The sequence below is a fragment of the Mesoplodon bidens genome, assembly GCF_964165515.1.
Source record: "Mesoplodon bidens genome assembly, chromosome: 17".
NCBI classification, from domain to species: Eukaryota; Metazoa; Chordata; class Mammalia; order Artiodactyla; family Ziphiidae; genus Mesoplodon; species Mesoplodon bidens.
Genome location: NC_138174.1, coordinates 68,087,327 through 68,099,976, shown reverse-complemented (window position 1 = coordinate 68,099,976; position 12,650 = coordinate 68,087,327). Strand labels below are relative to the sequence as shown.

The 12,650-nt window shown below is 37.5% G+C and overlaps 1 protein-coding gene across 1 annotated transcript in view; it reads left to right on the top strand.

Annotated features, from left to right (window-relative positions):
• Positions 1–12,650, top strand: part of NALCN (sodium leak channel, non-selective) — a 261,820-nt gene that overhangs the window by 174,473 nt on the left and 74,697 nt on the right. The window contains exons 16-17 of the mRNA XM_081214587.1: positions 4,045–4,181; positions 5,509–5,647. Coding sequence (XP_081070713.1) covers positions 4,045–4,181; positions 5,509–5,647 — 276 coding nt within the window. The remainder of the gene's footprint in view (positions 1–4,044; positions 4,182–5,508; positions 5,648–12,650) is intronic.

The following is a 12,650-nucleotide window of genomic DNA, read 5'->3' as shown; positions in this document are numbered from 1 at the left end:
AAGTGGAAGCTCATGAAGAACAAGAGAGAAAGGGGAGGAGAGGAGCTCCCAGCAGAGGGACCAAGGCGACAAAGGCCCTGGGGCAGAGGCCTGGACACTTGTGAAGAGCTGACGGGAACATGGTGTGGGCACAGGGCCAGGTGAGGCTGGACAGGTAGGGACAGGTAACACAGAATTGGGTGTTAAAACCTAAAGGTTGACGGTTTTGCTCAAGAGCAGTGGACCCCCACTGAAGGGTCTAAGCCCAAAAGTGAGAAGATTACTATGACCCAGATGCGGGATAGATTTGAAGGAGCCGAACCAGATGAGGAGACCGTGGGAGGGAGGACATGAGCCAGGGGGTGTCTTTGACCAGGGAAGCAGGGTGGGGATCCAGAGAATGGGCCAGCTGAGCAGTTTTTAGGAAAGAGCTCCGTGTTTTTGTTTTGATGGCATTGTCCTGATTAATATACCATCTGCCCTTGGGTCTCTTTGAAGACATTTAATTCTCATAAAATATACATACCAGTCCCGGCAGGCCTACAGCCCCAGCGTTGACTCACAGAATCATGTGTAGCAATTCCACTGCCCAAGAAGTCTCTGGAAGGAGAAGCGGCACCTCCTTCTTTTTTTTCTAATTTCTCTCTTTGCTTCTCACCTTGTGTTCACCTCACTTTGTTTATATCTCAGCTAGAATAGCTATTACATTTTATTGTCATTATCTGTTTATATAACTATCTATCCATTATAATGTGGGTTCCGTGAGGGCAAATACTGTGCCTCAGTTATTTTTATATCCCCAGAACCTAGCACGGAACCTGCTAAGTCCTGGCCTGTGGGATTTGATTTATAAGTGACTGCATCGGTGTATCAATAAATGAGTCAGCAGACGCATGAATTAAATACTTCATTTATGCTCTGTCTTCTCAGCCTGTCTTTCGCCCTTTATAATTGCCTTTCTCTTTGGTCTGACAACATATTAACTGCTTTTTTTTCCCCCGTGTGCTCTACTTACCGCTACAAATATTTTTCTATTAGTTGTGGCAATAAACTTTTGGAAAAGAAGTCTCTTCCTCATGAATCTCTTTATATGTGGAGCCATTTTTCTAATTGCCTGCATCTCCTGGAAATGCTCACAGTTTTTGTTCTGTGCCTTTGGGAGCTAATTCTTTATCACTGTTGTCTTCGTAACCATCAAATTATTGAGAATGTGCCGTGGTCAGTGTTCCTCTCAGGGGGAGAGGGGAGGAAGGTGGTGAACAGTGGTGGCCCCTTCCCTAAATGAGATACCACCAAAGACAGAAAGTCAAAGATGACTCACAAAGCTATATAAGATATACAAATGGCTAAGGTAAATGTTCATATTATATAAAACCAAAATGTAAGAACATTTTCTATAGTGGAGTAAGAAAAAAAGGCAAGTTTTCTGAACTAGGAATCAGGACGTAGAATCTCACTATGGGCTCACAACCAGTTGGACAACTGAGCCATATATCGTATTGAACTTGGGATGTTGCCCCAAAATGCTCATGTTCTCTCTAGCCATTATGAATATCCCCACATGGTAGGAGGGAAGAGCTACCACCTCTCTTCTCATTATAAAAGCTTCCTTGGCCTCTCATGCTCACCTTTCCACAAATCCAGGACAGATTGTCATTATAAAGTAAAAGCATAAGAAATAGAGACACAGATGTAGAGAACAAATGTATGGATACCGGGCGGGGGGGGAAGAGGGGGGATGAATTGGGAGATTGGGATTGACGTGTATACACGACAATATATAAAATAGATAACTAATGAGAACAGACTGTATAGCACAGGGAACTCTACTCAATGCTCTATGGTGACCTAAATGGGAAGAAAATCTGAAAAAGAGGAGATATATGTTTACGTATAACTGATTCACTTTGCTGTACAGCAGAAACTAACACAGTGTTGTAAAACAGCTATACTCTAATAAAAATTAATTTAAAAAAATAAAGTAAAAGCATATACCCCCTTGTCATGATATTTAGGGGATATTTTGTCATGCTGTAATAGAGATGCATTGACCAGTCCCAAGAATAATAAATATTTAAAGTTTTGTATTTAACTAAAATAACATTGGTTATTTTAATATTTTAAAATATTTAAAAATATTATTTTAATAAAATAAGCTAATGTACTTTATGCCTCAAGTAAGTCTTTAAAGATATATATCATTATCTCTATAAATTGCAACTTTCTGATAACTAATGAGGTAATCATGGAACTAATGCTATGGAAATATCTTTAATATGTTTTCTCATAATATATGCTAATATATGTTAATTTTAAGTAATTTGAGCAAACCAGAGAAAACTAATTTCATAATTATGCTTCTTTACCCCTAGAAATAACCACTATTACAAGTTGGAATATATCCTTCCAGATTTGTTATATATAAATGATGAGGTCTCATAATATGTACTCTTTTATATTATCTATTTTTAAGGACATATACACACACACATACACACACACAGATTATAAGATTTATAAGATTTAAGATTTATAGATCTATGTCATCCATTATAAGAGCTTCATAGAGTCTTTTTGCATGAATGTACCATAATTTATTTTGCCAGTCCTTACTGGGGATAAGTGTTTAGTTTATTAGTTTATTTCTAATTTTTTTAATATTACTGACAGAGTAGCATTGAACTGCCATGTACTTTTTTTTTAAGATTTTTTTTATGTGGACCATTTTTAAAGTCTTTATTGAATTTGTTACAATATTGCTTTTGTTTTATGTCTTGGGTTTTTGGCCACAAGGCATGTGGGATCTCAACTCCCTGACCAGGGATTGAACCCATACCGACTGCTTTGGAAGGCAAAGTCTTAACCACTGGATTGCCAGGGAAGTCCCTGCCATGTATTTATGTCTTTGCCCGTTTGTTCAAATATTTCCTTAAAGTCTCAGAAATGATATTGCCTGATCAAAGTAGACACATCTTTAACATTTTAAAACATATTATCACATTGCCTTCTGAAAAAGTTGTACCATTTTATATTTAACAAAAATTCCCATTTCCCCATAACCTCACATTTTTTAACTTTTGATAATCTGATATGCAAAAGTAATAATTTTATTTATGTGTTTATAGTACCTATAAGTATTTGTGTTTGAGCATCTTTTCATTAATTTTGAAGCAGTTGTATAATTTTGTGAATTTGTCTTTTCCAAAATTAGTTTGTGAACACTTTTTATAAATCAAGAAATATATATCCAATATTTTTCAAAAAAAAAAACAAAACATATACCCCATAGTGGGTAAGAAGCTGGTACCTTTTGAAACGTGCTTCCATAACCCCACCAAGAAAGACTGCCTGAACGGAAGTACTCTTTGACCTCTTAGCTCAGCATTTGTGATGTAAAGCCTCAGCTTCTGTGAAACTTAAACTGTAAAAATATAAAAACAAACTTATAGAAATAAATAAACAAACAAATAAATAATAAAACCATTTGCTTGTCAATTCCCAGATATTTCATGGCACATAATTGAATAATTCCCAAGCATCTTTACAACTACATAGAGAACTTTTGCTTTATGTACCAAGTGTGTTGTTTCTAGTTGAGCTATTCTTTCATGAATCTGCTAGGCTAAATGATCGATTTCTTTGACATTTTCCCCCTTTCAAATATCACCACTTAGGATTTTCATTTCTTTTTTCATTCTTTTGATTTCTAATTCTAACACACATATTTATAAAACACTTTGGTGTTTAAATATGTTAGTGATAATTAGTCAATGATAAAAAATTTGGTATGGAAAGGGGATTATGTTTGGGAATAAAATAACATATATTTTTCTTCTAATTTTTTTTTCTGGTTTAGTTTTTTGTTTAGCTTTCTTTTTGTTTTCCCTGTGCTCAGACTTTGAACACTCAGAGTAAGGCAGGAGACCAAGATATGCTTGGTAGGGCTTTACTGCCATCTACCGTTTCTTCATGTAATAACTCATTGTTCCTTTGATTCAAAAATTCTGATAGACTGTGACTTATATTACTATAGATTCCCCCCTTCTTTCTATTTTTTTTCTTTAGTTAAAGCAAAGTGAAGCAAACGCAGACACCAAAGAAAAGCTCCCTTTGCGACTTCGAATCTTTGAAAAATTTCCAAACAGACCGCAAATGGTGAAAATCTCAAAGCTTCCTTCAGATTTTACAGTTCCTAAAATCAGGTATTAAAGTATTTCTTTAATTGTATATCTCAAATACACTGTAAAACATTCATCTTAAATCTGATTCAGCCCTTTCAAACTCATGTGGGTGTGGTTTCTTTCTATTTTTAAGTTGTTATCCATACTGCTACTCTGTCTTCCTCTGTTTTAAAACCGTTGACCCCTTTAAGCAGTACATCCAGAGCAGAGTCAAGTGTGTTAGCCTGGGCAAGAAGGCTGCTGACCGCTGCTTTGCCCTGAGATGGCCCCTCGGGGATTTGACTTCACAGGTAACTGGCACAGGTGGTCCAGCTTACAAAGATGCACATAGACATTGGCCTCTGACCCTCAACCATGTAAGGATAAAATTGCCTCTGAGGCCCTTTTATTTTCAAGGAAATGGAGAAACTGCCACTGGCCAGGTTTCTGGACTACGGTGACAGCGTTTGTTTAGAATGCCATGTCTGGGTGCAATATAATTTGTCTTCCATTTTTTAAAAGAAGAACCATGGCATTTTGCACTCATACTAATATGATTTTCTACCACTTTGCCCTCAAGTTAAGCAATTGCATTGAAGATGCTTCAAAATGCTTATTTTTAATAAATAAAGGAAATTCTTCCAGTTATAGCTCAAAAATTACAAACAGAACCAGAATAATATCAAATATGACATTTTTTATGTAACTAGTTTTAAAACAATTCTATGGGGAGGTTATAAAAGCATGAGACTGGATGTGGTGCCATAATATTTAAAATTCAAATCAAAATATATTTGCAATTCTGATTTTTAAAAAAAACAAAATTTAAAATGTGAAAAATATGACATATATAAAAGAGCCGTAAATTAGATTCAAGATTAGTGATTATTGAAAAGATGTTATTTGAATTCTCCCCATGCTTTAAAGATCAGATGAAGTAAGTTTCTTTTGAGTTATTTTGAGTCTTTAAATGTAAAATTATCTCTCAAGGATTCTTATGATAAATGAAAGTTCAGAGAGATGAACTAATTCCTTCAAATCTTAGAGGGGAAAAAAAGTATCTTATTACCACAATAGGAGTCAAAAGATACCATTAATTACTGAATATTGTTGCTTAAAAGTAATTTCAGGGACGTGAGTTTTTTAAAACAGGAATAACTGAAGATTCAGGAATTTTTTCTCTGAATTCAACATTTTGCAAATTATATGTGTAATTAAATCTAAACACCTCTTGGTGTGACACGTCCTATTTTCTGTGAACTTTTGTCACTGCTTTATCTTAGCTCAGGCAAATGCATCACTGCAAAATGCCATCCCTTGCTCCATTTCATTACTAATGCTTGACATAATGTGTCCTTCTTTTGCAAAGGGAAAGTTTCATGAAGCAGTTTATTGATCGCCAGCAACAGGACACCTGCTGCCTCTTGCGAAGCCTCCCATCCGCCTCTTCCTCATCCTGTGATCACTCCAAACGGTCTGCGATTGAGGACAAGTACATCGACCAAAAAGTAAGAATCTCTGTCTCAAATAACCAGATTTTTCTTAAGCCTGTGTGTTAGAGAAAAGAACCACGTAACTGGGTGGGGTCCTGAAATCTAATGTCTCAGGAGAATAATGAAAAAAATAATTTTAGTGGTTGAAGAAATTACTAAACCTAACATTTGTAAATTTGTTCATTTAAATTTTGCATTTCTACAGGTCAGGTTTTGAGCCATGCCACGTGGCAGCCGGGTGACTTACAGTAGATCAAAAGCCTCCCCAAACCGGCATTTTCTCAAGTGCAGAAGGAAGGGCTCTGAGCTCTCAAGTTCAGCCCAGGTTTAATGGTGGCCTTTCTGCAGGAGACCTTACTTATTCCAGTTATTATGCCAGGGAGACTAACCAGAGCCAAGTTTCTCTAAAATTAGTCCAAGTAACTGCCATTTATTGAGTTTACTAAGGCCTGTGGCAGGAATTATCTCTAGGCACATTATCGTATTCATGTTCTGATTTACCTGTGTCTTTTATCATTTGAAAAGTAGATAGGGAATTTTTTTTCCCAGATTCTACAGTCAGAAAATGAAAGATCAATAGCAGAGTTGGTGAAAGAGATTACACAATAGAGTTTGTTTGCAAAAGCATCTAATTCACTTGGGAGTATTTCTCTTTGAAAGTCCTAGTTTCTATTTTAATCCTTTAAATTGTTGCCACCTTTTTTCTGTGGCTTATCATCAAATACATATTTCTCTATCATCCTGTGACAATAAAATAGCAGCTCCTTCATGCTCCAAGATTCTCTGTTTCTCCCCGTTCTCCAAAGATTACCCTTGTAAAGGACCTTTACTTATTCCTCTCCTCCTCCTTTTCTCCCATCTCCTCCCCAAATGAAATGAACTTCTGCCCTTTATCACTCCCCTGCTTCCTTGTTTCTCTGCTGTAGTTGAGTGATTTGGTTCTTAATTCTGATGATAATGATTTCCTTTGTAGTGTCTCTTCTCACTCAAGAATTTTCATTTATTTCTTTTCTTTCAGTTATCTACAGATGTTATTCCTCTGTTTTAGAGATTCCAAGATTGTAGATGACAAGTCTGATGCCAATGTCATTTTTTTTTCCATGTGAAAGTAATTTGGTTTTTCTTTGGTGGTTGGTTGGTTTTCTGGTTTCTCTTGGGAAGCTTGTAGGACTTTCTACATCTCCTTGGAGTGCAAAAACTTTACCAGGATATACTTTGTATGTCTTTTATCATCAGAACTGCCCAAACTGGGGAGTCTTTTCAGTTTGCCAACTAAGAATATAAGAAATTTTCATTTATTATTTGTTCAATTATTACTTTTCCATCTGCTCCTTTTTTCCCCCCTACTTTTTTCTCTTATGATCGTTCTCTCTCTTTTTCTTCTGTGTTTTGAAATATTTGTTCTGCTTAATCTTTCAGGCCACTAATTTGATTTCAACTGAGATCATCCTTTGCTTTTAAAGTTTGCGTGAAAAAATCATGAAATGTGTGTGGAGAGGGGCACACACACGCAATACTGTTACCTCTCCTTAAAGACTTTCAGAAGACTGTACTCTTCTAAAAGAATTGTCACTAAACTTGTCACGTCCCTTCCCTGTAGTTATGTTCACGAAATACTGTGCACGAGGCATAGAAGCAAAAAGTTTCTATGTTAGTGGATAAGCAAGTGGGAGGATAATGGCCTGGTTTCAGACAATCATTCTGAAATTGCATTATACACATGAGAACACAGATGGCTTATTTTCTAAATTTATTTCAAAGGCAGAACTTTAAGCCAGAGGGTGTGCAGTGAAGCCCCAGTCTGGGCTCAGGTTGCACCCAGAGCTCTCCAGGAAGAGTGCCAAGAGTTGATATCATGGATGCCCAACACGGCAAGTCCACAACTTGCTTTTTTAAATCCAGAGTAACGATATCCCACTGGAAATACAAAATTAAAATCTTAGTCTGTGAAATCTTATTTTCTCTCTAAAAGGGAAGATGATGTCTCTCACATTTCCTGAACAGAATATTTTGAAATTGGTGAGAAAAAATAAATAAAAAGGTTCTTGGCAGGTGAGTGGGATGGGGGGGTGTCTAAGGGGACTTTTCAGCCTTCTATGTTTGTGGCTTCTTTTTATATTCTCATTTAACGGTTATTTTTAACTAACTGAAAGTAAGACAACAATTATAGCTTTGTTCTGTAATCTTACACTTGTCTCTCTCATAATCCCCTAAAATATAATGAACTAGCAAAGACATTGATCCTGGGGGCGGGATCCAAGCCCCTCAGCTCTAAAGACACTAGAACTTCTTGGCGACCGCAGGCCGTCCCCCATCTATAAAGTCAGTTGATTCAAACACACAATACATGGTCTTATACAAGCACAGTGATCAGCCATGGTTAAGGTGCCCTTCATCCCCCGTCAGGCTCATTGGCCACATGTAGATAAACTACAGTTAGAACAATATTGTTTATCTTTTTACAGCCTTCAGCATCTGGAAAGGGGCACATGGGGAACATAGTTTCTCTTCATCTCAGCAGCAGGTACCCTGTTGGGCAGCAGCAAAAAAGACTTACCATGCTGCCACCCGTCCTTAAAGCTTTGACTTTCCTCCGGCTGCTAGGAAAGTAGACTTAACAATTCCTTTCACCATCCCGTTTCCAGCTTGAGCTCCGGGCGTTCTTCATAAATACTTATGATCTGTCATCCTTGAGGGCTTTGGGGCCAGGGAAACCCAAAACAGAGAATTCCACTCAATGAATTTCAGTGGTAAGGATTTAAGGGAAGTAGGAATCGAGGAGAAAGCAGTCTGGTATCTGTATTTTTAAATACGGCAAGCCTTTTTCATTTTTCTTAAGAAACCCCAAAGCCACATAAAAACAAAAATACACAAACACACGAGAAAAATCCTGAACAGAGACCACACCACTGTTAGCTCCCCTGATAAAGTATTTTTCAGGAAGCGCTTGCAAATTTCTCTTACATCCCAGTTGCCTTTGGAAATGCGAGTCATTATCAAGTGGACAGCAAGGTCCTTCACTCTGCGTGAAGAAACTCTCGTGGCCCCCTGCAAACAGAGGCTGTTTTCCCCAAAGAGTAGTAAGAAATCAAAAGAAAAAGAGAGGCTGGCTTTTGGTGATTCTCATAATGTGAACAAAGGAGCAATGAAATAAAAGTTTTCTCTTAACGACACCGAGTCCCCAGCGACCTGGACATCACAAGTTAAGGGGAAAACCTGACAACAAAAGCCAGGAGGGGTGGAGGTGGAGTTGTTTGATTAAGCAACGTGGAAACACAAAAACACATGTTAGGCAAGATTTTCTCAAGTAATCACCCTGGCTTTGAACAACTGTAAGGAATTCCCATGGCAACCTCACTTTGCAGAGACCATGTTTTTAAAAATAGCCCTGTCTGATTACCTTTATCACATAGTTTAAAATACCTGTCCTTCTCTGTCAGCAATGAGCAAACAAAACTGTAACACCTTTAAAGCCGCTGTGTGGTTTGCTCAGATCCTAAAGGAAAAAGACAGCAAACAGTGTGGTCCCTCTTTTCCCTTGGGGTGTCCTTCCAAACCCCACAGAAAAGGCATTCCCAAGCGCCAATTCCCACATCTCTTTCCCTTTCCACTCCCCTACACCCCCGTGGGCATCTTCAAGGGGTCCTCTTTCCTCCTGATTAAAGGATACACCTGCAGATCTTCAGAGGAGTCTTACTAGTTTCCAAGCAGAAGGGAATCGGGCAGTGGTTTTCTACTCATTTTTTCCCTCTGTATTATTGGAATTAAACCCTCCATTCCTTAAGTGGAGTGCTTACGTAAACTGAGATGTGAACTTGGCTTTCCAGTGACCCCGTTAATAAAAGCAGCTCACTCTGTCCTCAAGTGAATCATCTCATCAACGTCAAGGTTTCCACTGTGGTTGGATCTAAGGACTCTCTCTGTCTCTGACGGACCTCCCTGGTCTTTGTGCCCAGCTGTCTTGGCTGGGGAGCCACTTCTGGGGTCAGAATCTGCCGTGTCTGGGGAACATGAGGGCCCATCACAGAGTCACATCAGCATGAGACAGATGGAGAGATGAGGGCTGTCCCAGTCACCCCCTTGTATCCCCGCACTTCTCAGAACAGTAATCAGAACCCATATGATAAAGAACAGTGAGGATTTATTTCTCCAACAATAGAGCAATGTCTGCTCTCTCTCTTACCTGTCTCTTTTCTGCTAAACACATAGAAAGTTCCATAGTAAGCCTTCATAATTAATAGCTAACGTGTACAAATTGAGGAGGAAAACAAAAAAAGCAATTACTGTGTTTTGTTTACCCTTTATATTTCCATAAGTCTCCAACAGTCACTCCGTCATTCAACAAACATTTATGGAACACCTGTTATTCGTCTGGCACTCTTCTGGGCTATGGGAGTTCAACAGTGAGTGAGATGTGAACTATGCCCTTTAGAATCTTTTAGTCTAATGGGGAGAAACACGTGTGAATGGATGAAAGTAAAAACTATTACAGGAGCATGAGACAGAACCCCCTAAGTCCTTCCTGCAGGAGAAGGAAGACAGAGCCATAGAGGACAAATTGCTCCAAGCAGGGAGGGAAGCACATGCAAAACATGGACAGCATGATCTCCTTAATGTAACTGATCGTGAGAAGCAGAATAGAATAGTCATTAAGACCAGTAATACTGATTACATGATGTAGGTTCCAATCCTCATTTATAAACAGAGATAATTCTTACTTTTAAGGTTTGTTGTGAGAATTAAATAATATATGTTAAATGCTTAGCATCGCACCTGGCATAGCATATGATATGTGCCTATCAAACCAGATAAGAAAAGTTACTTTAGGGACTTACCTGACTGTCCAGTGGTTACGGCTCGATGCTTTCACTGCCTGGGCCCGGGGTCAATCTCTCGTTGAGAAACTAAGATCCTGCAAGCTGCACGGCACAGCCAAAGAAAAAAGAAAAAAAAAAGTTACTTTAATTAAACCATGCCGTGAAGTCAGATTCAGCAAATAGACATATTCATCAATCAAGAAAAATTACTTTTACTTAAATTAACCTTCAGATGTAACAGTCTAGTTGAGCACAATATACTAGTTACTGATTTATTTTCCTTACTGTCCATGAGCCTGATTTTTTTTTAGTCTGATTTTTGATGATATTTCAGTTGCAACCCCCGTGCCTACCTAGTGTCTTAGCCTCAAGAAGTAAATTAAATTGTTCTGGAAAGGTTTACTGTTCACAAAGCCTTGTTGATTGCCATACAGCATTTTATAATTTTCTACGTAATCATAGAGTATTTGATGGTTTGTTCCAGTAACTCCACATGTAGCAAGTTGCTCAGCCTGATCTATAATTTCCAGGATGAACGTTAACTCACTTTAAAAAAAAGAGAAGAGCCTATTTTCATCTTTTGGGCTTTTACTCTTCTGAAAGAATTTTCTAAAATAATAGCTTAGCATCTCTGCAGTGCCATTCAAGACACATCTCTAGGAGGAGCGTGGCAGATTACTGTTACTACCGCTAACCGGAAGCTGTATCGCAAAGATACAAAGTAGTGTGGTCCCAGGGAGGGAAGAAGTGTGTCCATCAAACCCAGTATGAAAACCCTACCACTTCTCTCTTCAGCATACAAATGCTTTAGTAGATAATTGATTGCCCACTTATTCACAGTAATAATGGAGATGCGTCATTTAAATGACAACTATTTTTCATTTTTATTGATCTTTGCAGTACGTTTGTGAGCTCAAATTAAAATATGGCTGCATTTATGTGCACAGTCTTCATTTGACAGTCATTTCTAGAGGACTTTTATATGCAGTGTGCTGGGACATGGGTTAAAAACACATTTTGCTGCTTTCAACTAATACGAGAATAGGAATTCCCTATCAATGATTTTTTTTCAGAATATTTAATTGTGTGATCATTTTTAGTTTGGAATTATATGTAATTTGTTTGCGTTCCTTAGGTGCACATTTATTGGGGGTCAAAAGTAAATCAGTCTAAGATTAAGCATCTTTTATACATAATATAGAAGGCTTTTGATCAGGTGTTTTTGGTACAGTCTCCAAAACAGGTCTGGGAGAGCTGAGGCTGCAGCTAAACCTATCTTTGAAATTTACATTTTGCTCTACTTTTTAAACATGCTTCCCCTTTGAGTATAGTCGTACTTATAAACTGTAGTTTCCATTAAGTCTCAATGTGTTATAGTTGGTGCTTCTGCTGACATTCTTGTTCTTTGGATCTGAAGTTCAAATACAGTTGAATTATAATTGGAGACCAATAGCTGCTCCTTGTACTATCAGAGTGCCATGGATTTTAAATTCACAAACAGCTGCTTGGTTAAAAGCATCTGGCATTTTCTTCCAGAACCATAAATCCACAGATTTTCAGTCTTTGTCTTTCTGTTTATATGAACTATAACCACAAAGTCATTTTGTTTTTTACTTATATAATCTAAATCTCCCTAGCATGTATTGTATTTTATTACCAGTTAGCACTATGTATAAACATATCTAATTTTTTTCTGTAATTGAAGATAATGTTTTTCCCTCATGCTTTGCCTCATCAGTTATTATACTAGTTTAGCTGAGATATAAGTTGTTGGAGATTTGACCAACTCTGCAATGACAAGCATTAGTGACTAAAACACAGTCATAAAATTCAAGTGCCAAAAAGCCAAGCCAATGAAGTTTCCAATCATTTAGTTTCTAGTTTTACAAGACTGTCCTATATCTCAAGTGAATAGAGACATTTCAAAATAAGCAGTCCTCCTTGGTAATTTTTACCTGCTTCACATCTGTTATTTTAAGGATTCACTTCATAAGAAAAAAAAATGGTAGAACACAGAGAGAGTTATCTTTTAATATTAAGAAATTTATTCGTTCTTTCAATATATTTCAGAAATGAACTATGCACAGTGCTAGACTGGAGGAAAATGTAGTGGACAAGTAATACACCATCCTTATCATATGGAGCTTATGATCTAGTGGAATTCACAGAAAGCCAAAAAGACGTTTCACACACAGAGCAGG